The following is a 27,462-nucleotide window of genomic DNA, read 5'->3' on the forward strand; positions in this document are numbered from 1 at the left end:
CCCCCAGGGACGGACCGGGGCTGCCACTGACGGGGGGATCGCAGCCCCTGGGCGCTGTCTGGGTGCCCGTGAGACACAGCTCCTCCCCGGGCGGTTTGTCCCGCTCCGGCAGGCACCGTCAGCACCAGGCCTGCTGCATTGCTGTGCCCTTGCTCTCCTGCCCGGGGTCACAGAGCCGACAACGACTGCCGCTCTCCAAAGCCGTAGCCACGCGCGCAAGTCCGGCGGGCGTTTGCTGTGTGTCTGCCAGGCAGCGGCAAGTGCCCTCGTCCGAAACTCGGGGGAAGAAAGGATGAGTGGGACCAAGAGCTTCTCCATCCCCGGTCCGCCACACGCCAGGCTGCTCCAGCACAGACACCCAGGGCCCCGCTCGCCCCGTCCCTCGGGGCCTCCTGGGGCAGCAGCGCCGTGGGGCACGGCCACGCTGGCGGCAGTGCTTGAGCAATAGCTGCGTTTCACAAGCGCTTGGTGCAGGGATGTTGCCTTTGGCAACCAGGACTTCCCTGGATCCGGCAGGAGATCTGCCTGCATCAGCTGCCGCGGGTTTCCTGTGCCCGGTCCTGCCGCTTCCCTAACGGGAAACGAAAGTAACTTGAACCATTTCTCCTTCCCTCACCTCGGTCCAGCCTGCGGCGAGGGTCCGGCCAGCCCCGCTCGCCCCGCTGGGGGCCACAGGGGTGCTCCCCCTCACCCCTGCCTGGCTGCACCCAGTTCCCGCACCCGTCTCCAGCCATCGTGAGCCCAAGAGCTGTCAGGGCCCCAGAAGTTTCGCCTTCAGGGCTTGTTCCCGGTGCACTGGACGTGTTCTCCCGCGCGTGGCTGCCCTGTGGCAGAGCCGGTGCCAGGGGCTGGTGTGGGGCACACTGCTGATTTAGTTGTCCCCTGGGCCCTGGTGCAGCCACCCAGCCCGGGCAGGTGCCCTGCTGGGTGCGGGGGGCTCCGGGGTCTGCTGGCACGGGGTGAGAAACCGTAACTTGCTTTCTTTAGCCCTTGCTGTGCCCCGAGGCCGCTCTGGCTACAGGCGGTGCCTTCGGCAGGTCTGGGTTGCGATAGCGTCGGCTAAGGCCCAGGAGCGCGGAGCAGACCGGAGCTCCGAGGCACAGGGGTGGGGGCAGCCGGGCCGGGCTGTTCGCAGCCTTGGCTCGGCGCAGGCAGAGCACGCCGCGAACGCACAGCCCCGTGGAACGCCGCCAGCGGAGCCGACCCTGTGCCCGCAGCAGGTTTGCTGCACCGGGCACCGGCTGCCGCTGCAGGCGGGGGCTGCTCGCGCCTGAGGGAGAGCTGGGAACTGAGCTGTTGGCCCTGGTTTTCGCTAGCCCGTCCCTGCCTGCCAGGAGAGGCAGCGGGTGTGCCGCCAGGCACGGGTGTGCCGCGCCGTAGGCGCAGGTGCCGCCGGTGCAGAGGAGTGGGGTGGTGGCCGAGCAGGAAGCCCTGGGGCTCTGGGGGCCGCCCCGCGCGGGCTGCGGCAGCGGCTCTGCACGCCTCCCTTGCCCACAGTTCCCATTTTGGCGCGGATATAAACGCGGCGTGGGCCGGGAGAGCCAAGCAGCCGCGCGGCACCGCAGGGCAGCCAGGATGGGAGCGCAGAGCCTGGCAGTGGCTTGTGGGGCGCTGACTTTGTGCCTGGCCCTCACCGGGGCCACCGACCCCGGCTTCATGGTGAGGATCACCCAGGCTGGCTTGGACTATGGTGGGTTCGGCTTCTGATTTCCCTCCTTGTGGGTGTGCTGGTGGCCGAGGTGCGGAGTCGGGCGCGCGCTCGGAGAGCGTGGGGTCCTGGGGCAGGACGGGCGAGCCTCGGCCGCGGGTGCTGAACGCGCCATCGCCCGGGGCTTCCCACTGACGCACCCGTCTGTCCCCCCCCATGGTGCCCCAGCAGAGGGGCGGGGGTCCCCGGCCCCGCGGGGGTCTCGGCGGGCTGCACCCAGGCAGTGTCGGGGGAGACGCAGGGCTGGCAGGGTTGAGGGTCCTGCTCTCATGGCACGTGTCCGGGCAGCCGGGCCGTGAGCCCTGGAGGAGCGAGCTGCAGAGGAGAGGAGGTGGGGAGATGCGGGGGGGGCAGTGACGGAGATGGATGGGCCCCACGCTGGTTTTATTGAGGCAGGCAGGGCCCCGGCTCCAGCAGAGCCCTGTTATGGATTGAAATACACTGTGTGAGAAACAGCTCATTTACCCGGCAGCTCTGCCAGCCGTGTGGGAGATGAGGACGTGACGCCCCTTCCCAGATGGATGCAGGGATGCAGCACCCACTCACGCCGTGCTGCTCCCTGGGACCTGTGCTCCATCCAGCTGTGCCCAGCGGCACGGCGCCCGGGACCGGCCACACTCCTCGCCCAGCCAGCGAGGACTGGGACCTCTCCCCGCGCCCCGTGCCTGGCCACCGCCTTCCCCGGGGGCTTGCGAGCCCGCAGCGGTTGCCCACGTGCTCAAGGGCTCCGTGCACCAAGGGCTCGGTGAACCGAGATTAGCTTTGAAGATAGCCCGGGAGGTGGAAAGCAGCCAGGGCATCGCCTGGATGTTTCTTTTAACCCTTTCGCTGTGCGCCTGATGCATGCTCCCAGCTCCCACGGGAAGCGTGTGGCCCTGACGCTCTCCCTCTGCTCCTGCAGCCCATCAGCAGGCGATCGCGGTCCTGGAGAAGGAGCTGGCCCAGCTGAAGATGCCGGACATCTCGGGTGACTTTCGCGTCTGGCACGTGGGGAAGGTGCACTATGAGTTCTCCAGGTGAGCCCTGCCGGTGCCCCGGCGTGGCTCAGTGCCCCCCGGCCCACACCAGGGACAGGAGGGGTGGGGGAGGACAGGGAGCCGCTGGAGCAGCGAGGATCGTCCTGTCCCCTCCACAGCTCCCCGAGATGTCGGCTCTGTCCTCGGTGCAGGCAGAGACACTCCTGCTTCGCCCTCCTGCCTGGAGGGGAAAAAGGGAACCGGGGCGACGGCACTCTGGGCGCGGGGGGTTTTGTGCAACCGAAGCCCCGGCGGCGGGTGGCCTTGCCCGCGGGAGCTGGGCACCGTCCCCCACACGGAGCAGGAGCCCAGCCCCTGCGGAGATCCCAGCTCCTCGCTGCCCCGGCGCACCTCTCCGCTCCCGCTGCGCGGGGTTTCGAGCCGCTGAGCGGCCGCAGGGACCACGTTTCCAAAGGCACCACTTTGCTCTGCGCGTCCCTGCCGGGCATCGCTTTGCCATGGCAGGACGGGAGCTGGGGATGTTGCCAGCAAGGTGGCCCCGCTCCCTCCCTCCCCAGCCATGTGCCCCGTGGCAAGGCACCCCTGTGATGTGACTTTTCTCTTTATTTTTTATTTATTTATTTTTAGACTGGACCTTCGCAGTTTCCACTTGCCATACTCGCGGATTTCCCTGGTCCCCGATGTGGGCCTGCAGGTCTCCATCTCCAACGCCTTCGCCGAGGTGGACGGGAACTGGCGAGTGAAGTTACACTTCATGTGCGTGCCCAGCTGCCCCTCTCCCTGCTTGGGTGCTTCGCTTTGCATCTCCCTCTCTGGGTCTGGACAGGTTTTTTCTCCTCTCCGCTGTGTCTGAGCTCCTTTGCTCTCTCCAGATGTGCTGACTCGTCGTTGCCGCAGCCGGGCTGCAGCCGCTGCGTTCCCGATGCACGCTGGGGAGTCCCTCGCCCTGGGGGAGCCCAGACGGGTCTCCCTCCACGCTGAGAGCCCTCGGAGCTGGCCAGGCAGCGTTTATCCTGCTTGCAAGTGGTTGGGGAGACAATGTGAAAGCCATCTCCCCTCTTGCGGCACCTGGGGTGTGCGGGACGGTCCCTCCTACTTGCTTGCACTGGGGGCACCTTCCGGAGCACCCGCAGGGACAGAGCTGAGCTGGGACAGGGGTGGGCAGAGGTCACTGCCGCTTGTACAGCCACTGAGATGGATGAAACCAAGCGGGAGGCAAGAGCAAGGTGGACGATGGAGGAGCTGTGCATGAACTCTCCCGTCTCTTCCATCTCCCCTACTTGCTCTTGGTCTTCTCTATTTAAAGGTTACCTCTCCTAGTTTGTATTCCAGTGAAATTTGGTTTCCCTGAGTTTAAAAACTTTCCTGGTCTCCTCTGGATGCTCAGTACAAGGGAGAGTCTGAGCTAGATAGATCTGTCCCGGAGCTGATTTGGAGTCCCTTCACCAGGACTTGGCATTGAGAAATGTCCCTTTCCCGTCCTCCTCTCCCTGCAGCCGGGACCACGGTTCGTTTGACCTGACGGTGGAGAATGTCTATATCAAAATCAACCTGAAGCTGGGCAGCAACACCTCCGGGAAACCCACCATTGACACCTCTGACTGCAGCACCCGCATCTCCAAAGTCCGAGTACACTTTTCGGGCAAGTTTGGGTACGTAACTTCACTGTGAGGTCTGGAAACGCCCTGTGTTAGCCTGCCTGCCATGGGAACGTGGCTTCCAGGCCCTGGTGCAAGGAGTGAGATGTTAGCGTATCTGCAGTCCCTTGGAGGCCGCCTGGGCTGCCTGCAGGCTGCCTGCACTGGCACGCCACTAGTCAGCTGCCTCTGGACTCTTGCGATAACACTTCTCATCCAGATGTGCAGCTGAATGAACTTAAATCTGCCCTGAATTTATCCTGCTGTGGCTGCCCATTTAGGGGAGATTTAAGGCAGTCGCTAGACTTGCGCGCACGTGATTTACAAGCAGGTCTGTTTGCAAATGTAAACCCTGAGGCAAAGCCAGATGCCAAATCGTTTTGGGAATGACGTTCCCCAATGTCCCACATCTCTACTGTCTCCCTTTCCTGGGCAAATACTTCGGCAGCAGCCTCTGAGCTAGAGAAAGAAGGACTGCTCTCTGTTTCTCTCCGCAGGTGGCTTTACAACCTCTTCCGTAGAGTTATTGAGCCCAGATTCCGGAAGATCTTGGAGAGCAAGGTACGTGAGCGAAGGAGGGCAGAGCTCCGGCTTCTCCGGGTGGTCTTTAGCCCTCACTTGCAACTGGTGTGCTCGAAGGATCGGAGCACGCGTTGGGCTTTAACTGGAGCCAGAGCACGTGGGCGTGTTGCCAGTTTGGTGAAAACCGAGGGAATGGGCATTGCTAACTGTGCTCTCCGTAGTGTTGGGTGGCTCAGGCTGAATTCGAAACCTGCAGCCTTTGCCAAAGCCCGCTGTAATTGGTTCCTATGTAACAAAGACTTTTCTTTCCATGTGGTCAGTTAATTAGATTTTATGCCTCAGCCAAACTCACGGTAACAGAGGAAACCTGATCAGAGCTCTCCTTTAACCGGCCACTCTCCGGTGGGCTTTGGGGAGCAATGGGGTAGAAATTTTCATCTCTGGGTTTCAGACACTTGCCGTCTTGTTTCAACGGGGCGCATCCGGGAGGCCCCGGTACCGTCTGCCCGGTGCAAAAGCCTACATGCAGGAGACCTGCAACAAGACACAGAAACAAGCTGTTAGCAGTAATTACTACAAGGCTAACTGGCACAAGTTACAACCTCCCTGGATGTGACCCTTGCTCAGGAAGGAGGCAGTTGGAGAACAGGCAAATCCCACTCACGCAGCAGATCCCATCCTGCCCGGGCGCTATTCCCGATGCCGTGTAGTGGCTTTGCCAAGGTCCCCGGGAGCCGGGGCAGCAGATGGGCTGGCAGCAGCAGCGAAGCCAGGGCTCCAAGGCCTTTTCTACTGTTTTGCCTCTAGGAAGGAAGGCAGCTCTGGGACACCGAGGGGACCTCGGCTGCCCTCTGCGCCTCCTGCGAGCCCTTTGCCCAACGCACCTTCCTCAGCGTCCTTCTCCGTGCGTGAGCTGGCGCGAGAGGCGATGGGCAGGAGAGGGCAGGGGCTGGGAGTGCGCTGCACCGGGACGCCGAGGCACAGCCCGACCCAGCCCCAGCGCTGGCAGCCCACCTCTGCCCCCTCCTCCGGCTGCGCGTGCGTGGGCAGTCCTCGTGCGCCCAGTGCCGGGGGACCCGGCCACTGCGAGATCCCGGTCACTGGGATCAGGGCTGCGTTTGCCCATCTGCAGCTCCATCCTCCCAGGCAGTGTTGGGGTGTTTCCAGACAGACAGACAGACAGACAGACAGACAAATATGGGCTGGGCACAGGGAAGAGCAGCCACCCTCTGTCGGTAAGGCCATGCCCAAGGCTCTGCCCTCCTCTTCCTCCCCAGTGCCGCACAGCCAGCGGCTGCGTTGCTGTCCGCGTGGTCGCTGCCGCTGCACAGCTCCGCACCTTGCTATCAGCTCTGCCGGCTGGGCGCCTGGTCAGGCAGACGATGGCCTGATCCTGCCTGGCGGTCCCTGTGCCGCTATGGGGAGAGCGTTGGAAGAAGAGCTTGTGCAGCTTATCTCAGCTGTCTGCAGGACTGTGCCCTGCAGCACATTTCCTGGGTCAGTGTTTCGCCTGCAATTAAATCCGCCACTAAAGCCGAGGCTTCTCACCCGTGGATGACAGCGACAGAGGGATCTGCTCCTCTGCTCCGGCAGCACAGAGCTGCAGGAACTCAGGATGGCTCCGCTCTGTGGGTGCACTTCGTGCTCCTGCGCCTGCAGGGGCGGGTTAACTCCTTCAGTTGCTCTGCTGCAGCCAAGACTTGGCTGCTCAGCTCAGTTCGTTCCGGCATGGGGTGCAGGAACAGTCCGAGGGCACACGAGATCCCTTCCAAGGGCCTCGATGCAGCTGAACTGCATGTGGGGAGCTTGCTGTAAGCAGGTATTTGCAGGTATAAACCTTGCTTGGACACTCAATGAATGTGCTGTCTGATGAGGAGAGACAAACGTCACTGTGTGTGCTTCTATTTAAGCAGGCTTCTGCAAGGAATAAAACCGGCACCGGGCAGCAAAGCAGAGAGAGCGGCTGAGGTGTTGAGCCGGGGGATGTCAACCGGCCGCCCCGGCGCAGCTGCCCTTGCCCAGCTGCGCTGCCTTTCTCGCCCGCAGGTCTGCGAGAGCGTGGTCAGGTCGGTGCGCAGCGAGCTCCAGCCTTACCTCCAGACCCTGCCAGGTACCAGGGGCGGCTGCACGGGGTTTTAGGAGCAGTTCTTCCTCACATTTCCCAGCCATGAGGACAGTGTTGTGCCTTGTGCCACGCATTCCCTTGTATTTCTGCGCCCAAGCTGGGAGCTGGGGAACACCGTATCAGCAGAGACTTGTCACTGTGCACCCCGTCCAGCTGCGGAGACTGCTCGTCTGCACGCAGCCTCCAACAAACCGTGCCGCAGCGCTGGCGGGGACACAGGCTGCCGTAGCCAGGGGACCCGGACCATTCCTCGGGTCCAGGAGTTAGTCTGCGTGGCTGAGAAACAGAGCCAGGAGGGAAATGTGATTTTTTTTTTTTTTTTTGCTTCTAAACAGAAGCAAGCACACATGAAGCTGGTACTGAGCTGTTGCACCGGGAAGCCCGGGCACAGTACTGCCTGGGTGTCAGCAGAGGCAATCTGCTCCCAGCTTTCCCGTGCCATCTCCCTCTCGCTCATCCATCTGTCCTGTGCTTTACAGTCACAGCCAGAATAGATGCCATGGCTGGGATCGATTACTCCTTGGTGGCACCCCCAATCGCTACCGCCCGGTCCCTGGACGTGGAACTGAAGGTGAGAGGCTGCCCTGGGGAAGCTTGGTTTGGCTGATGCCCCAGGCTGGGAAACCAGGTTTAGGTACCTCCTGCAAGTGCTGTTTCCAGCTCAGGTCAGCAGGTGAGTCCCACCACCCTCTGCTCTCCTGCTTCGCGTCTCTCCCCCCTCCCAGGGCGAATTCTTCTCCTTGGCCCGCCGCTCCACCGTCCCCTTCCCTCCACTGGCACTGGCCTTCCCCCCGGATCACGACCGCATGGTTTATTTTGGGGCCTCCAGCTACTTCTTCAACACAGCCAGCTTCGCCTACCACACAGCCGGGGCACTGGTCTTCGAAATCACAGACTCCATGGTGAGCAGTGGAGGTGGGACGGGGGCTGTCCCTGCGCCTCCGGGCAGCGGGCTCGATTTGCAGAGGAGCTCCAGCGAGGGTCTCCGGCGAGCTGCCCGAGGCTGAGCTGAGGGCCGTGGGATGGGGCCGGGGCTGTCGGACACAGCAGCGCGCGGCGGTGGGAGATCTGATCTCACCGTGGGCTTGGCCGTGCTGCATCGCCCCGGTGTGACTGTCCTCCCCCGCAGATCCCAAAGGACGTTGATTTCCACCTGAACACCTCCACCTTCTCAGCCTTCATTCCCCAGGTGAGTGGTCCAGCCCTGCCTCCCTGGAGCTCCTGCTGCGCGCAGCCGGGGGTTTGTTCTGTGCAAGCTGGTCTCCCCCAGGAGCAGGGGTTTGTGCCGCTGCCCCTACCCTCTCCCTGCTCCTCTGCAGCTTGAGAAGATGTACCCAGGCATGCTGATGAAGCTCAGGCTGTCCGCCCCCTCCGCCCCGTTCCTGAACATCGGACCAGGGGGGCTCTTGCTCAAGCCTGTCGTGGATATCCAGGCTTACGCCATCCTTCCCAACTCCAGCCTGGCTCCTCTCTTCCTCCTCAGCCTGGTGAGTTTGGGCACAGCCCGCAGTGGTGACTCTGGTCCTGGCTGGGCAGCTCCCGGCGCGGCTCTGGCTGACGCGGTGTGGTCAGTGTGCGCTCGCCTGCATCTCAGCAGGGCAAAGATGGGAGTTTCAGCTGTGCACCGTCCTCCTGCTGCATTCAGCAATGCTGAGCCATTGCTACCAAGCTGCTGCCAGGAGAGGTGCCGGACAGTGTCCGAAACCAGCCCAGTCCTGGTGCAGTGGGGGTGTCCCCAACAGAAAAATACCCAAGCTGACAAATGCCAGGTTTAACACTACATGCAAACACACCCCTGGACGGGCAGCAGTCCCGCTGCGTTTTGGCTGGTCAGAGCCGTTCCCCCGGGTTCCCTCACCGGTGGGGTGAGCACTGCCGGAGCTCTGCACTCTCTCCCCAGACAGGCAATGTGTCTGCCGTCATCGACATAAAATCTGGCCACATAGTTGGGAGCCTGACGGTGGGCAGGTACGGCGGGGGAGCAGTGCAGGGGGGTGGCTGGGGTGGGTGCTTCTGTTCTGGGCTCCTGGGGACAGAGGTGAGGTGGGGAGGTCCTAGGGATGTGGACCCAGTGAGGAGGGGATGAGCTGGGCTGGAGGGAGCGGGAACTGCACGGCCATCGATGGGCAGCACCAAGGTGGGAGCTGCTCCCTCCATCGTGACAGCCTTCACAGCACCACTTCTGTCTCTGTGTAGGATGAAGCTCTCTGTGAAGCATTCAGATGTTGGTACTTTCCAGGTAAGCGTATCCCTTGACTGTGACCAGAGCCCCCAGCATGGAGGTGAGAGCATGATGGGGGCCAAGGAGAGGGCTCATTCCCTCCTGCACCCCAACATGGGACCTGGGGGTGCACCCAGGGCCCCACACTGACCCCATGGATGCCTCCTGTCTCAGCCTGAGAGACTGGGAGAGGACGCAGAGCCAGCTGCCATTGCCTCTCTCACCCCTACACTTCCTACCCTGCCAGCGTGGCCAGACAAAGCCGCTGGTCTCTGGTGAAGTGTGTGCCCATCCCAGCTCCTTGTCTCTCTTTCTTTTCCTAATTATCCTCCACTGCCTGGTCACCGTCCCTCCCGCAAGCTAAAGCTCTTTTCCTTCCCCCTCCCTCTGCTCCCCAGGTGCGAATGCTGCAGTCCATAATGAACATCTTTGCTTCCAGTCTCCTGCTCCCACGTCTTAATGGTGAGAACCTGCTGGGGGGAATGGGGGTGCTGGAGTAGTTGCCAGCCAGGACGCTCTGTCCGAGCAGGCCCAGCTCACTAATTAAATCCCCATTGCCAAGCCTGATCGGTGGGTAAAGCCTGCAGCGAGTGCAGGAGACAGCAGTAAAAGCGCCTGGTGGAGGCAGGCTGCGGGCAGCGGCGTGCGGGAGCCACTCGGTGCTGTGATGTGCATCCAGCAGTGAACACAATGGAAAAAATGAGCACGACGCACATCCTAATGCTTTCCAGACCCTCTCCCCTGCTCGCTGCTTCTCATGACTCCCCAGCAATTGGGGCCAGAGCAGGGCTGGTGGCTGCCAGGGGCCTGGGGGGCTGGCAGAGCACAACATGCAGCCCCCAGCCCCTTCTGTGGAGCTTGGGAGGAATTTCCTCTGCCTACCCCGGGAGCAGCGCGGGCAAAGAAAGGGCCGGGGAGAGGAGGTGGCTGCCTGCTTTGCACGGCCTGTGCTCCCTCTTGCTCCAATTCTCATCCCAACACGGCCACGTGTGTTGTCTTTTCCAGCCAGGTTAGATCAGGGTTTCCCTCTGCCACTGCCGGACAGAATACAGCTCTCCAACATCCTCGTGAGGTTTCACCAGGTGAGTGAGGGGGAGCACCCGGCCCCAGCTGGAGCCCATCCTGCCGCCTCTGAGCCCCCCGCCTGCCCACACGGCGTGCAGAGCTGGTTCCCCGACCCGTGCTGGGAGGTGCCAGGCAGGAGGGTGCGCTCGGCCGGGATCCCAGCAGCACAGCTGCAACCCCGAGCCCCACTTTTCCTGTCTGCAGGGGAGGGGGTCTGGGCTCTGTGTCCCTAGGGCAGCACCGCATCATTCTCCAGTTCTTAAACCCGGGGCCTAACTTTCCCATGACGTTTTTATAGCATGCGCAGCTCTGCGGCAGCATTAGCCCTGAGCCCCCACCGTCCCCGGCCGGCGGTGCCTGCGGGATGCTGTGTGTGAGCGCAGAGCAGCTGCCGCTGGCCACATCTGCCCGTGGTGGGACAAGCAGCGCCTGCCAGGCTCGGTGGAAGGAGCCCTGCCGGGTCTGGGGGAGTGGAGACAGCCGCTCTTGTGGGAGGCCTTGGGGAAGCCCAGAGGGGTGCCACAATGGGGATGCTGGGCAGTTACTGTGAGGCGTGGCTGTGAAATGTCTTCAGTGCCCTTCCAGGGCTAAAATTAGGTGCAGGGGCTGGCAGGACCACACGCGCCCATCCATCCTCCCTCCCGAGATGCAGTAGGTGCTGGGGAGCATGGCAGCCCACAACGGAAAGCGGCTGCCAGGGCCTGTCGCAGCCCCACGCTTTCTCTCTTTCTCCCAGAATTTCCTGCTGCTGGGAGCAGACGTTCGCTATCAGCCCCGCGGATGGAGATAAGGCGACCAGGGGGACCTCGAGCACCAGTGCTGCGGCTTCGCCCCTTCCCTCCTCCTGGCCCCGCTGCCGGCGCTGAAAATCGCCGGGTCTGCCGCAGCGTCCCGCACCGCCCGCCTCGGCCCAGGCCGCGGCCGGGGGCAAAAGCACCCCCGGGGGCTGAGCCCCACGTCCCCAGCCGGGGCCTGCCCCGGCGCTACCCAGAGCTGGGGGGCCTGGCCCCCGCCCCCTTCCCTCCCACTTCCTCCCCGGCGGCAATAAAGGCGGCCGGCGCTGGGGTGGCGGCTGTGGTGGTGCTTCACCCGCGGTACCTTCCCCGGACCCTTCGCACCGGGCTGGCTCGGGGGCGGCCGTGGGACTGCCGTGAGCCCCCCGGAGGAGGGCGGTCCCGCGGGAATGCCCGTTTCGGCTATTTTTATCGCTGCGGCCGTGGCGGAGCACCACGGAGCACCAACGTTTCATCGGTATTTCACTTTTCCGCCGCGGGGCCGTGCCCGGCAGCCCGCAGGAGTCCCGGCAGCGGGGCGGGCCCGCCGGAACCGCGGCGGCGCGGAACGTAGTGCCGAGGGGCGCGGGTGCGGCGGGGACCGCTTTGGCGGCGCACGGCGGGCCCTTCCCCCTTCGCGCCCCTTCCCGCCCCGTCCTTCCCTCGCCGGCCGTCGCTGGGGCAACGCGGCCTGGCCCCGGGGCCTGGCGCGACCATGCTGCTCTCGAGGCGAGCGCTGCGGGCGTCGGGGCTCCTCCGCTCGGCTGCCGCCTCCCGCCCTGGGGCCGCCCGCCGAGCGCGCTGCGCGACGGGCCGCCCGCCGGTGGGGCGCGGGGCCGCGCTGCCCGCGGGGCCGGACCTGCGGCACTTCCTGAGAGGGGCCGCGGTGGGGGAGCCGCGGCCCGAGCCGCAGCCGAGCTCTGTCCCCGTCACCGGGAAAGGTCTGTGGTGCCGCCGTCCCCGCGCCGTCCCCTGTCAGCGGGCGCTGCTGACCGTTGCGCGGCGGCCCGGGGGCCGTGGCGTGGCGGGGGCCGGGGCTAGGCCGGCCCCGAGGGCCGGTGGGGCTAGCCGTGCCCGTGGCCCCGCCGCTGCTGCCAGGCCAAGGCCAGCCGTGAGGGCTGGTGTGGTCAGTGGTGCCCTGCAGCCGGAGCAGAGGGTCACTGCAGTGTGCACGGGGGAAACGAGTTGTTTGGGTGCTTTTGGGGCCTGGGAGGTTATTTTGATGTTGGGAGAAGTCCAGCTCGTTGGCCACGTGCCCACTGGTGTGTCTCCCCACGCCATGAAAATGCATTGGGGAGGGGGTTGCCCCGGTGCCTCTCTGCAGTCCATGTGCTGGGCTGTCAGCCATGGCCATGGCAGAGCTTTTGGGCTGTGACAGTCTCGGGAGGGGGCTTTTCATTGCACTAAACATTATATATTGGTAACAACACAGCTTCTGCTTCTCTGCAGGCCACCATCCAGACCTGTAGTGTTGGAGTGATATGCTCTGAGGCACTTGGGTTTCCCAGTCTGTCTTTGGTTTTGGCTTATCCTTTCTGTATGGGCTGCAAGTGAAGTTAGCTTTTATGCTGTTTGCCTGAGTCTCTCCGGTGGTGGGACTGAAGGTTCCTTCCTATGGCAAAGGTCATAGAAACAGGTTGTAGATGAGAGCGCCCAGGCAGGCTTCTGCGTCACGCCACCTTTGTTGCAGTGTACCTGGAGACATACGGCTGCCAGATGAATGTCAATGACACGGAGATTGCCTGGGCCATCCTGCAGAAGAGTGGCTACACAAGGACAAAGGACCTGGATGAGGTAAGGTACCTTGGTGGCTCTCTGGTATCACAGAATCATTAAGGTTGGAAAAGACCTTTAAAATCGAGTCCAGCCATCACTCCAACACCACCATACCCATTAAATCATGTCCTGGAGCGCCTGTCCACGTAGGCGTCATGCTACTGCTGTGCCTGCGAGTCCCAGGTTTTGTCTGGAGTGCAGTCCCGCAGGATGTTGTGACTTTTGTGGTCTAAGTTCTGTGGAGTAAAGGAAGCTACTTAACAAGCGTGCTAGAAAGCTGCGAGTTGGGTTTTTTGTTTAAACTGCTGGGCTTCCTCTCAGTCAGAGAGTGATTGGACACAGCGGGATGCTCCTGACTCATCTTTGTCCAGGTTTGCTTCTACCATTTAGTGGAAGACTCTGCTTGTCTTCTGTTAGCTTCTTGCACCTTTGTTTGTTGAAACCCACCGTGTACTTGGGCAGATCTTTTTCACTGCGTTAAGTGAGTTTTATAGTCTGCCTCTTCAGGTTACCTGTGCAGGTCATGAGTACTTACCATTTGGCTTTTACAAGTTGTTCTTCTTTTTGTTGTTTTCAATTTAGGCAGATGTGATTCTTCTTGTCACCTGTTCCGTGAGGTAAGGTAACTTTTATCACTGCTGGTTTTGGACAGTTTTTTAGGAACTACCATTTGAAAACCAAGACAATAAATCTTGTGTGCGGAAAAGAGAATGCAAATGTGAAACTACCTGTTTAGTTGAGGGTAGAGCTACTTGATGCTACAATGTGTAACACTAATTGTGCTGTGAATTGCTTTTCGATACAGTGTGAAGAAGCTCTTTGGTAGTGTTAAGTTCTGTGTATGTGTCATGGGCCGTTAGAGACCACCACAGATTTGTGCTTCAATGATTTTTAATTTTTTTTTTTAATTCTGTCTTCTCTTGAACTGACTGTCTCTCTAATACAGAGTCTGTACTTTAAAAAATTGGGAAATAGGTTTAGGGGAAATTTGGATATAAATATATAGGGAACTTTGCTTGTTTTTTCTGAATACAGAAGATATCAAATGCTCATTGTCACTTGCAAGGTAGCTCATAGTGGCCAGCTAAGGCAGACTTTTTCTCTGCCAGAGCTTAGTCCCCGAGTTATTTCTGCAGTGCAGATGCTCCCAAGCGAGGAAAATTATAGTAGATAAGATAAAGTCAAGACGTAATCCACACACCACAAACGACGTGCTATCAGATCCATCAGGTGCATGATTCCCTGTCTTTATTTGAATTCTCTCAAAGCGCTTGGACTGCTTCACGCTGGGGGACTATTAAAGTGCAGCAATCAGAATAACCACTGTTTTCCTGGCTTCCCAGGGAGAAGGCAGAGCAGGCTATCTGGAATCGCCTGCGGCACCTCAAGGTGCTGAAAGCCCGGCGGCAGCAGGCTCGCTTACCTCTCCGCGTCGGGATTCTAGGTACCTGGAGGAACGTGCAGCAGCGGTAGCTCGCGCTGTTGTGCCACATCCCTTTGTGCTGCGTTTCCTTTTCCCCTCTGGTGGCACCAAGCCTTTTCTGCGGGGTGAAAGCAGCTAGTGAAGGGGTGTGGAGGTGTAACGGAGGGTGGGCGCTTCCTCACAAGGACCCTTCTCCTTTGGCGGCAGGATGCATGGCTGAGAGGCTTAAGGAAGAGATTCTGCACAGGGAGAAGCTAGTCGATATTGTGGCAGGCCCTGATGCATATCGTGACCTTCCCCGGCTGCTGGCCGTGGCAGAGTCTGGCCAGCAAGCTGCTAATGTACTGCTATCGCTAGATGAGACTTATGCAGATATTCTGCCTGTCCAGACTAGTGAAGGTGGCACAACAGCATTTGTGTAAGTACCTTTTTTTCCTGCATATGTTTCTGTGGTTCTGGTTTGGAAATATTGCTGTGCAGAACAGACGTGTCAGTGACAGCAGCTACCCAAGAGATGCAATGCCTGGTTGCACTCGCTCCGGCAGCCCGGAGGCATGAGTCTACCAGACTGCGTGTTTGCTGCTTCTTCACTGTCTGACTGAGCCCTGGAGAGACTGCTTTGTGCTCTGGCTGTCTGTGAGCTTCTCTTACTCTCCTTTGAGAATGCTGATTGTCTAAGCTTGGTGCTGCACCAAGTGATTTCTGTCCCACTGACGTCTGTGCCTCTCTCATTTGCTGCCTTCTGCTATGTCCTGCCCCAGGTTCTCCTATTTAATTCTTCTAATCCTCCAGGAATTATAATGTCTGTTGGTTTTCTTTCCATTTGTTTAGTTCTGATGATAAGATTCCCTAACATGAAATCAGACTCTGCTCAGTGTGGCCATAGAGTGCACAAGGACAGTTATCACTCTCTGTAGGAATAGGATACAGAAGGATCTTTCATCACTGCCAGATTGCAGTGCAAGTCTGTGCCTTGTTAGTTGCTTTCCAAGTTTATTGGCAATGTGCATGAAAAATTAGGATGTGCTAGCTAGGGGCAAGCAGGAGCCAGCTCTGGCTGGAATGGTGTGTAAGGGGAAGGTGTAGAGCTGTATTCGGAGCTGGTGCTGTGTGTGCTGCAGGCCAAGGGAGTTGGCTGAAGGCAGCAGTGCTGAGACAGGTCAAAGCAGGGTAGGAGGCAACATGGATGATTCTGCCAGAGCGATCATAGTATGGCCTGTACTTTACCTCTTGGCAGATCTATCATGCGGGGCTGTGACAACATGTGTAGCTATTGCATCGTGCCCTTCACCCGTGGCCGTGAAAGGAGCCGCCCCATCGCATCCATCCTGCAGGAAGTGAGGATGCTCTCGGATCAGGTGAGGCAGAGCCTCCTTACCACCTGTCCCGAACCATGGGAGGAAGGATGGTTCTCAGTGAAAGTGTTCTCAGTGGTACCTTTGACTGATGATACTGCTTTTATCTGTGGAGATGAGGTTATCATAGGGTTTCACCAGTGGCTTTTTGGTTGCCCTTGTAATAACCTGAGACAGACAGGGAAGGGAGGGCTTCCCTTGGAGAGTCCTCCTTGAAGTAAGAGTAAAACCATGGCTGCCCTTGCAGTTTAGCTATCCTGACCAAGTTGTGTTTTTTCTTCTCTCTTTATTTTTGTAGGGAGTGAAAGAAGTGACCCTTTTGGGTCAGAACGTCAACAGCTTTCGAGACATGTCTGAGGTGCAGTTTCACTCAGCTGCTGCCCCAGTCCTCAGTCGTGGCTTTAGCACAGTCTACAAAGCTAAACCAGGAGGCTTGCGCTTTGCACATCTTCTAGACCAGGTGTCTAGAATTGATCCAGAAATGAGGATCCGTTTCACCTCTCCACATCCCAAGGATTTTCCTGATGAGGCAAGTACAAAATAAACCACCTGGACCTCTGCTGTCAGGCAGGCAGGCAGCTCTGAACTGCTAGATGTGGGCTGTGCTCCCTTCCCAAAGGGAGCACAGAATCACAGAATGGGAACAGCAGCTCCTGGGAGGAGGAGTGTTTGTGCTAAAGCTGGCAGGTTTACAATTTGCTGGCTTTTACCCAGGGAAGACTCTTCCCCTTGGCATCCTGGTAGAGTTGAGCTGTCTATGATGTTGTCTCCTGATTGCCCATCACAGGTCCTGCAGCTTATCCAGGAGAGACACAACATCTGCAAACAGCTTCACCTCCCAGCCCAGAGTGGAAGCACACGAGTCCTGGAGGCCATGCGACGAGGGTGAGTGATTGCCATGGGGTGTTCTGTGCCCTGCCCTCATATTTAGGGTTCTGGTTTCTTCTCAGCAATGTCCTTGTTTTCTGATTAGCAAATCCATGTGGTGTTCATTGCAGATACACAAGAGAAGCGTATTTAGAGCTTGTACACCATGTGCGTGAGTCCATTCCAGGTAGGTGTTCCCTTTAGCTTGGTCTGAGCTCAGCACAGTTGTATCTTACTGTCCGTTCTTGGGTGAAGTGTTCCTCTCTCCCTTGAGGGAAGTGTAAAGCTGCACCTCTGTAACAGGAGTGAGTTTAAGCAGCGATTTCATTGCCGGCTTCTGCGGAGAGACGGATGAAGATCACCAGCAGACTGTATCCTTGTTACGGGAAGTCCGCTACAATGTAGGATTCCTGTTTGCCTACAGCATGAGAGAGGTGAGTGCAGGACTTGATGGAGAAGACTCTTGTCTCTAGGTATCTCACCTAATTCCTGAGTGCTGTTTCTCACAATAAGACACAAAAAAAAAAGCTATTGAAAATAATACCTAAAGACTTGGTATATTGGCAGATTTTTTTTTGCCTGCATGCAGCACTTCCACGGTATGTGGTTCTGCAAGGGCTGTGTTTGTACCTGAAAGGCTTCCAGCTCCCTTGTGTGAGCATCAGGGTTGATTACTGATTGGGTGACCTGGTTCTGCAGATGCTCTAGAGTGGTTGCAGTGAAGCAGCCATGTCTGCAGAGACCTGTCTGCAGGTGTATTTTTCCTTGCTGATGAGAAATTGTGCTGATGTAGCTGGGCTCCAGCCCAGCTCTAGACACTCTGTCAGTTGAGTCTGGAGAGAATTGGTGAATTTTCAGGAGGTATTTCCATGAGAAGGATGGATAGTTGACAAGTCTCCATTAGAATGCTCTCCAAGTGTAAGATGCTAATTGGGAAAGAGGACAGGAGGTTGGGAAACATAAGGAAGCAAAGGAGTACTTCAAACCTTCTACCAAAAAGGTGGTGCAGAAAGAATGTGAGGAATTCAAGGATGTTGCTGGTGCTGAAAAACAATTCCTTGAGATTGTAAATACAAACTGTAATGTATGGAAAGCTGTTGCTTGAAGAGCAGCCAGGCTAGTTGGGGTCAGATGTGGTTCTGATCTCAGACCGTCTGGTTACTGAGGGGCCACACTTGCTTTGCCTGTTTACAGAAAACCCGGGCATATCACCGTCTGCCAGATGATGTGCCTGCAGACATAAAACAGAGGCGGCTGGAGGAGCTCATTACTGTTTTTCGAGAAGAGGCTACAAGGGCAAACGAGGTGATGGTGGGCCAGTCTCAGCTGGTGCTGGTGGAAGGGGTGAGTGTGCCTGGAACAGAGTTGTCCGCTCTTGCTGGCCAAGAGGCCTTTGGGCTGTACACAGCAGTTATCACTTCTGCCTTCCCTTCTCACTTGGCCTGCACAATCCTAGGACTCCAAGACCGTGTCTTCACACTAAAGCAGACAGCCTGAGTTTTCCAGAGCACTGAGCTGAGCACAAGGGGATGGGATGGGTTAGAGACGTGTCTCTGGCCAAGCACTGAATTAGTGCAGACTTTGAAATGTTGGCTGTGGTGTGTGGGTGTCGACACAGCAGCTTTGGCCACAGGACTTTGTTACATGGCATGCTTAGTGGTGTGGAACATGGATTTTAATACTGGCAATAGTGCTCAATTAATTCCTGAGGCAATAAAGCCCAGCAGTGAATCAGAGCTATTGCCATGCAGGTAATGTTCCCTGTCCTCCTTTTAGCCCAGCAAGCGCTCTGCCTCGGAGTTGTGTGGGAGGAATGACGGCAACATCAAGGTGATCTTCCCTGATGCCGCGACAGAGGATGCTGCGGGCTGCGGGGCTCTGGTTAGAGCCCAGCCAGGGGACTACGTGTTGGTGAAGGTGACCTGTCCGCAGTGCTTTCCTTGGGCTCTTTTTCTTGCACAGTGCTGTTCTCGAGAGAAGCTGCTGCCAAGAGAGCCTAAAATTAGAATGGATCCTCCTCAGCCTTTCTGTTCCTGAGGACTGTTGTGCTGTTTCTTTCAGATAACCTCTGCCAGCTCTCAGACCTTGAAAGGAGTTCTGCTCTGTCGTACTACCCTCTCCCGCTCTGCGGCTTGTCATTGAGGTATCCCTGCTGCCAGCGGACAGAAGTAGCACATTTTCTCCAGGGAGAAACAAGGGTGTTTGGTCAGGTGGAGATGGGGTAGAAACAGGGAGATATATGTATATTAATAAATATATAAAAAATTAATAATATATATTTTGGTTTTGGCAACAACCTATACCCCATAGATATGTACAAGTTTGTAGGCAAAAGGGATGAAAGCTGTGTATGGACTTGCCGAACCCAAGTACTGTGTGATCTTCTGTTTTCACTTGCTGTCAGGCTTGGCCCACCCTTGCAGTGCTGCAGGTCTGTCTTCTGACTTTGATCACATCCTCTTCTGCAGCCCAGCCTGAGAAATATGTGTCTGCAGAGCAGGTCATTCCACTAGCTCAGTTGAATTTAGGAGCTGCAAAAACTGGTAGTGCCTACAAAATCCAGTTCCAGTAACTGCTGGAGAATGGCAGGAGTACTGCCAAAGGGAACAAAAAAAATGAAAGAACAGCAGAAGATTGTGATTAATTGTTTCCAAATATTGGTAACTTCCTTAGCTCCAAAATGCTTGGAAGGGGGAAGCGGGAACCTGCACCATGCCTGTATGATGGAATGTGGCACTGAACTGTGGAATATAAAATGGTGTTTAACGTTGCATGAGTGATGCTTAGTCTGTTGTATCTGAGGCTGAGGGAATGCAGCCTTGCATTCCCTCGTGTGGGGATGTTTGGATCCAGGTTAGAGAGGATTTCCCCATCTCGAGGCCTAAGGGGATGCATGGTAAGGGCTGGCCGCCAGCCGAGGATTATCTCTAGCCTGCTATATCTTTAGGTGCAGCTTTGCAATCCAAACGTCTGTGGATGTCCTTCTCTGCTCACTAGAGGAGAGAAATGGCTGTACTGATTTAAATGGCCAGTAAGTTCTTTAAATGCATCTTACAATACCTTGTTTTTGTCAGTGTGCAGCTAATCCTGGCTGCATTGTGTCATTTTCCAGCCTGGTCTGCTAAATTCAAACAAGTACCTGTAACCTGCACGTGTAAGTAAACTCTCTCTTACGAGGTGTAAGAAAGAACCACCCCTTTTAATATAGATAATCATGTTATTAAAAGAAATCACTGTAAAAGGCTACATGCAGTGACAAATTTTGAGGGAACAGCTGATAAACTCTTTAATAGAGCAGTCACTACATGAAATTGCAGAATTTTTAAATAAACATGAAAGGGTTTTGCTAGAAAGCCTGCTCTCCTGCTCAGCTCTTTCCAGGATATAATTGTATCTCTTTGAAAACAGCATGGCTCACTGAATATTCATTAGACCTTAGTTTAAGAAACAAATACATTTTGCTTGTTATCTCAGAGCTGATTCTCTTTTCATAGAAGTGAATCTGCACAATCAGCACTAGCCAGTGTGGGTTCTGAGGTGCTAACGAATACACAGCGCCGTTCTGCTCTTCTGCCTCTAAATGGGCAAGTGTCTTAGGCCCAAATTCACAAACCAGTTCTTAGACGTCTGCTGCCTAGTAAGCCTTTGGCCAGCAAGGTTTTAAGGGGCAGTGAGAAGCTGTTTGGTTTGAAATGCTAAAGGAAGCAGCGGGATGTATAAGCATCATCCCTCAAAAGTGACAGGCACTGAAGCCAACATGTGCTTGGTAATTAAAACAACCGGGTAAGTGGCCCAGTTTTAACTGCCCTGCAGCATCTCTTTCAGCTCGTTTTTCCCATGCACCTTGAAACTGTGGTCCAAGCCAGCACCCCCTGAAAAGGGCTGATGCCCACCTCCCGCTGCTCCTTTTGACCTTCTCCCCACAAGCACCTCCTCCCACGTGAGGAATGCGGAGCGCAGTGTGCCCTCGCCGTGCCATCCAGCTTTGAGGCCAGCTGCGGTTGTTTTACAATCATTATTTTAAGAGCAAGAGACTAATGAGGAGGAGACCTGGGTTTTACATTTTGATGAGAAGGTGATAATACTCACTGCACAGACTCCCCAAGGAGCCATAGTGCTTACCATTTGCCTCGCCTCCTTAGTTTTTATAGGCCTCGGGAATGAAGGCTGAGGTATTAAGGCAGCAAAGCATCCATTAAGAAGCGCTTACAGTGACCTTGGAGGCCACGTTAGTCATTCGGCACCGCCTGAAAGCAGGAATGGTTTTTTTTCTCAGGGGCTAGAGGTGGGATGTGGTTTCTGTATCGCTTGTCAGAAGATTTGCACCTTGAATTTGGCTGTTGGGAGAGATGAACTTGTTTCTTGTGCTCATTCTTGCACGTTTCTTTTCCCAGCCTGAGCAGGGATGAGAGTCCTGAACTCCACAGGATTTTAAATCTCCCACGATGATTTATACCTGTGCCTTCTGCAATTGGAAGCTGAAGTGTTGCAGTATTTCAGTATACCTCAGGGATGGAAGGGATTTGTTTTGCTGGAGTTGCTGCTCTAAGACAGCTATGGGTCCAAAGCAAAATACTGGTTAATGGAAACATGCACTGTGTCTCTGCTCTGTAGAGAAGCAGGGATCCAGGAATCAGTACCCAGACTTGGTAGGAACATGACTATCTGGCATTTGTTACCAGCAAAGAGGTCTGCTAGGTTTTTATTATCCAGAGCACAGTGTTTAAAAGTCTTAATTTTAACCAATTTTTTAAGTGTCCTCATGAGGTATGTTTTGTAACAAAGCTCAGTCCTCACCTCTAGTATCTCACTCTCAGAACAAGTTCTGGTGTGTTCCTGAGGGGCCCCAGGAGACAGCAGCCCTGTTATAATTTGAAAGCTAGATCCTAGTCTTGTTTTTTTGGAAAAGAGCTGCAATTAGCCCGTGCCAGGCTCCGCGTGCTTCTGGGCACAGGAGGAGATGTTCTTCAGAGGCAAAACAGTACTGGTGGGGTGCTGGGTAGTATTTTGTTTTAGGGATGACCCGAGAGTCTTCCTCGGATCAGACCCACAACTCTAAATCCCTCCTCACTGTTGTTCTGTGCACTCAGCCCTCTGTATCCACTCACTTGGGGTGGGAACCACTGGCAATAACGACACCAGACCAGAAGTCACCAGCCTCAGGAAGCAAAAAACCAAAAAGCAGGGTAAAAAAAGCACACGTTAGAGCAATGAAAGTGTTTATTCACATGGTTTTGGGGTTATCTGCTTGCTCTTTCTGCTCTTTATATTCCTATGGTTCCAGGTTTATATTGGCATTATTGGGCAGAGTGGATTTCCCAAGTCAAGGAGACCAACCACCTTTTAACCGTGCCCTGAACCATTCCCACAAAATGCTGTGTTGAGGACACACCCTGGAAAAGGTACAGAAAAAGTCACAGCAGCCATCTATGCCCAGGTCCCTTGGGGAGGCAGATTCTTCGGGCAAGAGCCAGGGCGTTAACGAGGCGCATGTGAAATGTACGGAGCACGGGCATAAAACGCCTTCAGCGAAGAGCCCAAGAGCCGTACTTGCTACGTGCAAAGCTAGACCACGCTCGCGAGGAGCCTGTGGCCGAGGTGGTGGATCCTCACTCGCCATCCGCAGGGGCAGGCGGCGAGGGCGCTGCAGGGGGAGGCGGCAGCTCATCGGCCAACCTACCTGCCAGAAAAACAGATTGAACTCCATCTGCTCAGAAAAAAGGCAGGCAGCCTCCGGCCTGCGTGAGCCTCTGGGGACTTCAGTGGGATGCGTAAGCAAGACACAGAACAGCCCCCGGCACGCTCCTGCTGACTTATGCTGCGCCGGGCACAGGCTGCAGCACCGCCGGGAGGGCTCCCGGGTCGGGTTGCTGCTGCAGCCGTGTCGGTAAAGCCCCTGCGCCTGGGGACATCACCGCTGCAGCTCCAGCCTGGTCCGCCATTACCGATATGTCGTGATAAAAATTGGGGTTTAGTGCTGCTGAGAACAGGTCTGTGCTGTCCTCTGTGCCCAGGCCAGCTGGCTGCAGCGACGGTGAGCATTCCTGCCTCGGGCGCAGGACGGCGCTGCCGGGCTCTGCCGGGCTCTGCAGCCCTGCCCTGTAACATCAGCCACTCGGTTTGTTTTAATCTAGGTTCTGATTAAAGTGGAGTCTCATTCTGAGTGCAACCTCTGCTGCCAGAGCAAAGAAGCTCCGGGGACACATTCTCCTTCACACCTCTCTGACTCTCCGGCTCCCTCGCGTCCCTCCTGATTTACAGCAGGATGGGGCCCGGCTCACAGGTAAGTGTTAGACAAATCTTGGCGTTACACAGCAACTCACAACGCTGGTAATGGCAGCACCAGCTCTGCCCTGTCACGCAGCCTCTCGCATGAGCGAGGAGGCACGTTAGTCGCTCCAGCCTGTCCCACCGCTGCGAAGCGTCAGGATTTACGCGGTGTCCGTCCCTTGTGCTGCACGGGCTGAGCTGCACAGGAGGATGGGCTGGCCTGTGGTTCCGTCGGCATCCCGAGGGTTCAGCTGGTCCTTTCAGGGGTGAGCAGAGCCCTGCCGAGCCGAACCTCTCCAACAGCTCCCTCCTTCCCAGGCAGTTGTCCCGGGGTCCCTCTGGAGAACACACAAAATTTTTTTTTTTGCTTCCGGCCGGCCGGTCGTGCCCCAGTTACACCCGTGGGCAAACACCTAACAAGGCATTTGGCAGATCAGTTTTCTGAGCACAAACCTCAAGTGCTGGGATGACATTTACTTTCAAGTGTTAGCTGTTCCCTGAGGCATCTGACACCGGGATTTCGCAACACGCAACCTGCATGCTTTCCTTTTCTGCTTGCAGCATGTGTTGAGTGAGGCTGGACATCACCGCGAACACACAAATAACTTCACGTGGTAGAAAGGTCGCTGTCGCAGAGAACAAGAGCCCCTTTGTTCTCCAGCCCCCATCGCACAGCCCTAAAGAGTGAACCTGCTTGTCCTCAGGTCTCGGCTGTGCTTACAGGGAGGAGGGACAGACGGCAGCGGGTGCTCAGAGCCAGCGTTCGTCTTCTTGTCATTGCCATTTATCAGCCTAAGGACAATCTCAAAATAGATGCCTAGTGTTGCCTATGCTGCCCATAGCCAGCCTTGCTCCCTCTCCGAGACGCTCTGAGCAGCTCAGGCAGAGCAGTTGGGTTCTTCCCAGCGCCAGAGCTGGCTGTGGTGTGTCACGTCCTTCCCCAGAACCCCCAGCGGTCTGCAATCTGTTTTCCCTCTGAATATCAATGAAGTTGGAGGGAAAGATTGACATTTTCCCTGACGGCAGCTTGTAAGCACAGTTTGCTTTAGGTCAGCGGAAGACCTCCGCTCTGCCAAAGTGGTGGCAGGTGATGAGATGTGTTGCCTCTGAGTGATGTGCTGGGCTGCGCCGCGGGTGAAACGCTTTCCTTTCCTCCTCTCCTGGGTTTTCACTTCAGCTGACAGGCTTCATACGCTTGCCAGCGCTTTTTCCCCAGGCCGCCTCCTCCCTCCACCAGTACTGCTGTGGGCTGGAGGTCCACGGGGGTTTCCTTCGGTGGCTTTTCATCACCGTTGCTGGAGCTCGCTCTTTGTGTAAAGCTTAGGGATTTAATGCAGCATAAAGAAGTCTAAAAAAATGTCTTCCACTTCTAAAATCAGTTACATCTTTAGTTTGCTCCTTTCTGGAACCGGCTGTGGTCGGGTTCCAGCAGGAGGGTTACGCCTGCTCCTAAAGCCTCTTCCGCTGCTGGTGGCGAACTCTGCCACGCTGGAAACGCAACAGGCTCTCCATGGCCCTTGCCTGCCCGCCTGCCCCGCGTCCCCCCACTGGCGTCCCCCCAGGACAGCCCCAAGCGGCTCTGCAGCCCACCCAGCGCCTGCTGCTGCCGGCAGCGCCGGGGTTGGCGTTTCCATCTGTCCCCAGCCCCTGCCCAGAGCAATGCGCCTTCCCGGAGCGATTCGGGGCTGTGAACTGCACACCGAGGGCAGAGGCGCTGATGGTGAATGGCAGCTCCGATTTTTCAGGGTTTTGTGAATTCAGTGTGTATCTTATGAATCTGCCACAGTAACTGCTGTTCTGTGGGGCTTGGGAGTCCTGTGGCTTTCCCTCCTCTCTTGTGAGCCATTTATTTCCTTTACTGACAGCTAGCTATTGACTTCCCATTCTCCTGAAGGTGAGATGTCCTGTCTCATCAGGTTTAAATTAGTTTTATCTTTAGACTTTCCTATTAATAAGCTCTCATCATGGTGTCATTACTTGATATCTGTTTTCTGATGGATTTCATTAATGGCTCTGTATCTTCCAGATATTTTTTCAAGTATTTTTTTTTTTCCTCAGCAGGCTCAGTTATTTAATAGTCGGGCATGGATCAGGGATGTGAAGATGGCCAGATGCCGGTCAGAGGCCCTCACGGAGTGGCCCAGCACCCACGGGCTGGCTGCACGTGCAGGGAAGGGCAACAGGGCTGGCAGGGACGGCCACGCGCTCCCTCGCTGTGTCTCGCCGCATCCCTCTGATCCCCGGCTGAGCTCTGCCACGCCGGGTGCTCTCAAGAGCATGAGTCAGAGTAATTGAAATGTTTCCCATGGGTGGTGCGATTCGTTTGGACAGCTGTATTGGACGATCTCTGGGTAAAACAGAGCGGGACATTCTGTGCCCCCTCCCGCAGGCTCCCTCCCCCCGGCGCTCCCTGTGTCCCCACTCCTGCACCTGGGCAGCGGCTCCGGCCCTTGGGCAATAGCCCCAGGGCTAGAGGCACCTCTCAGCTCTAATTTCCTGTACAAATCCTCCTTCCCGCTCTGAAGTCTCCCCTGGGTCGTGCCCTGGGGCTGCACTGCATGTTCAGGACATCCTGGCTGCGGTGCCCCGGGGCGCGCTGCGACCCGAGCGGGGATGGGGACCGGGCAGGGTGGCTCTGGGCTGTGGGGAGAGCTGGAGCAGCAGCAAACCGTGGGAACATGGGCTGAGCGGAGCGTCTGCTTGTGATCCACGATACATGTTCAGCATGGAGGTTAAAAGGAACGTTGATGTTTTACCTGGAGAACTCGCAATGTCAAACAATAAAGTAGGACTCAAAACAGCATTTTACATAAAAGGTCAGCATTTCAGAGAGTGCAGCAGCCCTCAGTTGGGAGGTGGCCTCTCTCAGCCGTGTGCTGCAGGATGGACTCGGAGAGGAGACGACAGCGCGCTGGAAGCAGAGCACCACACATGGTAATGCGGCGGACCCGACGTTAGGTGCTGACTGGCAGAGGCGAAATCCCAGCGTGGCCAAAGCTGACGCCATCCATGCCGGCAGCCGGAGCCCTTGGTCTGAGGGCTGCGCAGCGGACCCATGCGTCTGGCGTATCGTGATGTGGCAGCCGCAGGGCGATGGTGCGGCGCTTCACGTGCCGGGCAGGCTCTCGGCCCCAAGCGCAGAACTTCCTCTAGGAACTTGGAAGTGAAAGGGAATTATTTCCTGTTATTCCAAGGGGGCCCGTGGCCGGGGTCTCTGTTCCTGCTGGGTCGGAGCCACCTTCTGCAGCAGCCGGGCCACTGGGAGCTGCTGCCGCGGGGAGCGGGGGGCTGAGCAGGGCTGCCCGCCCGGCCAAGTGCCTTTGCCTGGAGCGATTTTCTCATTGTACCTTCAACGAAGCCCATCGGTGTTAAAAACACCCAAATCTCCTAAGTCTCCTTAAGATCAGGAAAATGCATTCCCTGGGTTTCCTTTCCAGGTCCTGCACGCGTGGGGCAAGGCAGAGCAGAGCAGGGCTGGGAAGCGGGACCAGCTCGGCCACGTGGGGAGAGGATTAATGCAAGAATGAGCCTCATTTCCCACCGTGTACTTCTCACATTAACGAGGAGGAGAAAGGTGCCTGATTGCTTGAAAGGAAACCCTGGAATGACAGCGGCATTTCTAATAGAGCTATCAGGGCGCTTCAGGGACGCTCCTCGTCAGCGGTGTGTCTGCTATCTGCAAAGTCAGGTCACAGAGGAGAATCAGCTTGCCCAGCCCCTGCTGCTGGCTTGCATGCAAAAATCACCCAGCAAACTACGACCAGCTGCAGAACAGGTAATTTGCAGCAGTGCCTACAGCACCGGGTTGAGGCTCGTTAACATTCAGCGCACTGCTGTGGAAATGAAAAGCCAGACAGAATCGTCCTCCTCCCCTTTCTGCGCCCGTGAAGATGCCAAGGGTAACGGCTGAGGCACACGAACAGAAGCGAGATTCACTTTTGGTCAAGCTGATCCAGGGTATTTGAGCCTAAGCAAGGCGTTCCATTCTCTTTGGGTTATTTAGCCGCATCTTTTAACCTGTTTCTTCTTTTTTTTTCTTTTAAAGTTGTCCTTCTGTTATTTAATTACAGGAAGTTTGAAAAAGTATAGTCGGAGGCTTTCTTTGAAGCTATTGGAACAAAACAGTAGGCATTTCAAAAAAGAGTTTCCCTTTAAAAAAGGTAAACTTTCCGACATTTGAAAAAAAGATTCTTCCCATGACTTTTGATCAAAACTCCATTTTGAAAAGCCCTTTTATTGCTGCTGGGAAAACTTTCCCCATCCCATGCTCAGAGGAAAGCACGGCACAGGCCTGCCCGGAGCAACGGTACCCGCTGGCAGAGACCCGGCATCCTCCGGGCAGCAGGAAGATGCGCCGAGGCTCGGGGGACAAACCAGACACCCGCAGCAGGCTGGCGTCCTCGGCGCTCATCCTGCCCCGCCGCTTCCCCTTGCCAGGCACCTTGCGGGGCCGCGGCTGAGGGGCTTCTCTCCGTCCTCCCGGGACTCTTTCCTCCCCTCGTTGGGTGGCAAAGCCTGGGAGACGCCCGAAGCTGCCGGTCCTGCTGCCCCACCCGCGTTCGCTTCGCTGAGGGAGGGCTGGGTGCTCGCGGGCAGCGGAGCAGCTTGCGAAAGAGGGAAGCAGAGACGCCGTAGAGGCCGCGGCTGCTGTTTGCCTTCAGGCTTTGGTTTTTGCGTTTACATGGGCCAAAGTAAACCCTCACCCGGCAGTCCCAGACCTCATCTGCCGCTGCTGCGCGAGCA

General features: G+C 56.8%; 2 protein-coding genes across 2 annotated transcripts; both read left to right on the forward strand.

The window, feature by feature from the left end:
- Positions 1-1,505: 1,505 nt before the first annotated feature.
- Positions 1,506-11,045, forward strand: LOC309410759 (bactericidal permeability-increasing protein-like; the record flags this gene model as incomplete). Its single annotated transcript, XM_082007205.1, has 15 exons — positions 1,506-1,690; positions 2,610-2,724; positions 3,313-3,441; positions 4,182-4,337; positions 4,820-4,883; positions 6,891-6,954; positions 7,449-7,540; positions 7,695-7,871; positions 8,099-8,158; positions 8,289-8,456; positions 8,870-8,937; positions 9,166-9,208; positions 9,589-9,652; positions 10,196-10,272; positions 10,992-11,045. The coding sequence occupies exons 1-15, from the start codon at positions 1,576-1,578 to the stop codon at positions 11,043-11,045; spliced, it is 1,446 nt and encodes a 481-aa protein (XP_081863331.1). The 5' UTR covers positions 1,506-1,575.
- A 698-nt stretch (positions 11,046-11,743) lies between these two features.
- On the forward strand, positions 11,744-18,591 carry CDK5RAP1 (CDK5RAP1 mitochondrial tRNA methylthiotransferase; the record flags this gene model as incomplete). The annotated part of the gene is made up of 13 exons (XM_082007232.1): positions 11,744-11,969; positions 12,719-12,822; positions 13,387-13,421; positions 14,148-14,248; positions 14,435-14,645; positions 15,465-15,585; positions 15,881-16,111; positions 16,370-16,467; positions 16,581-16,636; positions 16,753-16,883; positions 17,644-17,793; positions 18,226-18,366; positions 18,511-18,591. The coding sequence occupies 13 exons, from the start codon at positions 11,744-11,746 to the stop codon at positions 18,589-18,591; spliced, it is 1,686 nt and encodes a 561-aa protein (XP_081863358.1).
- Between the last annotated feature and the right edge of the window lie 8,871 nt (positions 18,592-27,462).

The sequence above is a fragment of the Phaethon aethereus genome, assembly GCF_964289735.1.
Source record: "Phaethon aethereus genome assembly, chromosome: 16".
In the NCBI taxonomy this organism is placed as follows: domain Eukaryota; kingdom Metazoa; phylum Chordata; class Aves; order Phaethontiformes; family Phaethontidae; genus Phaethon; species Phaethon aethereus.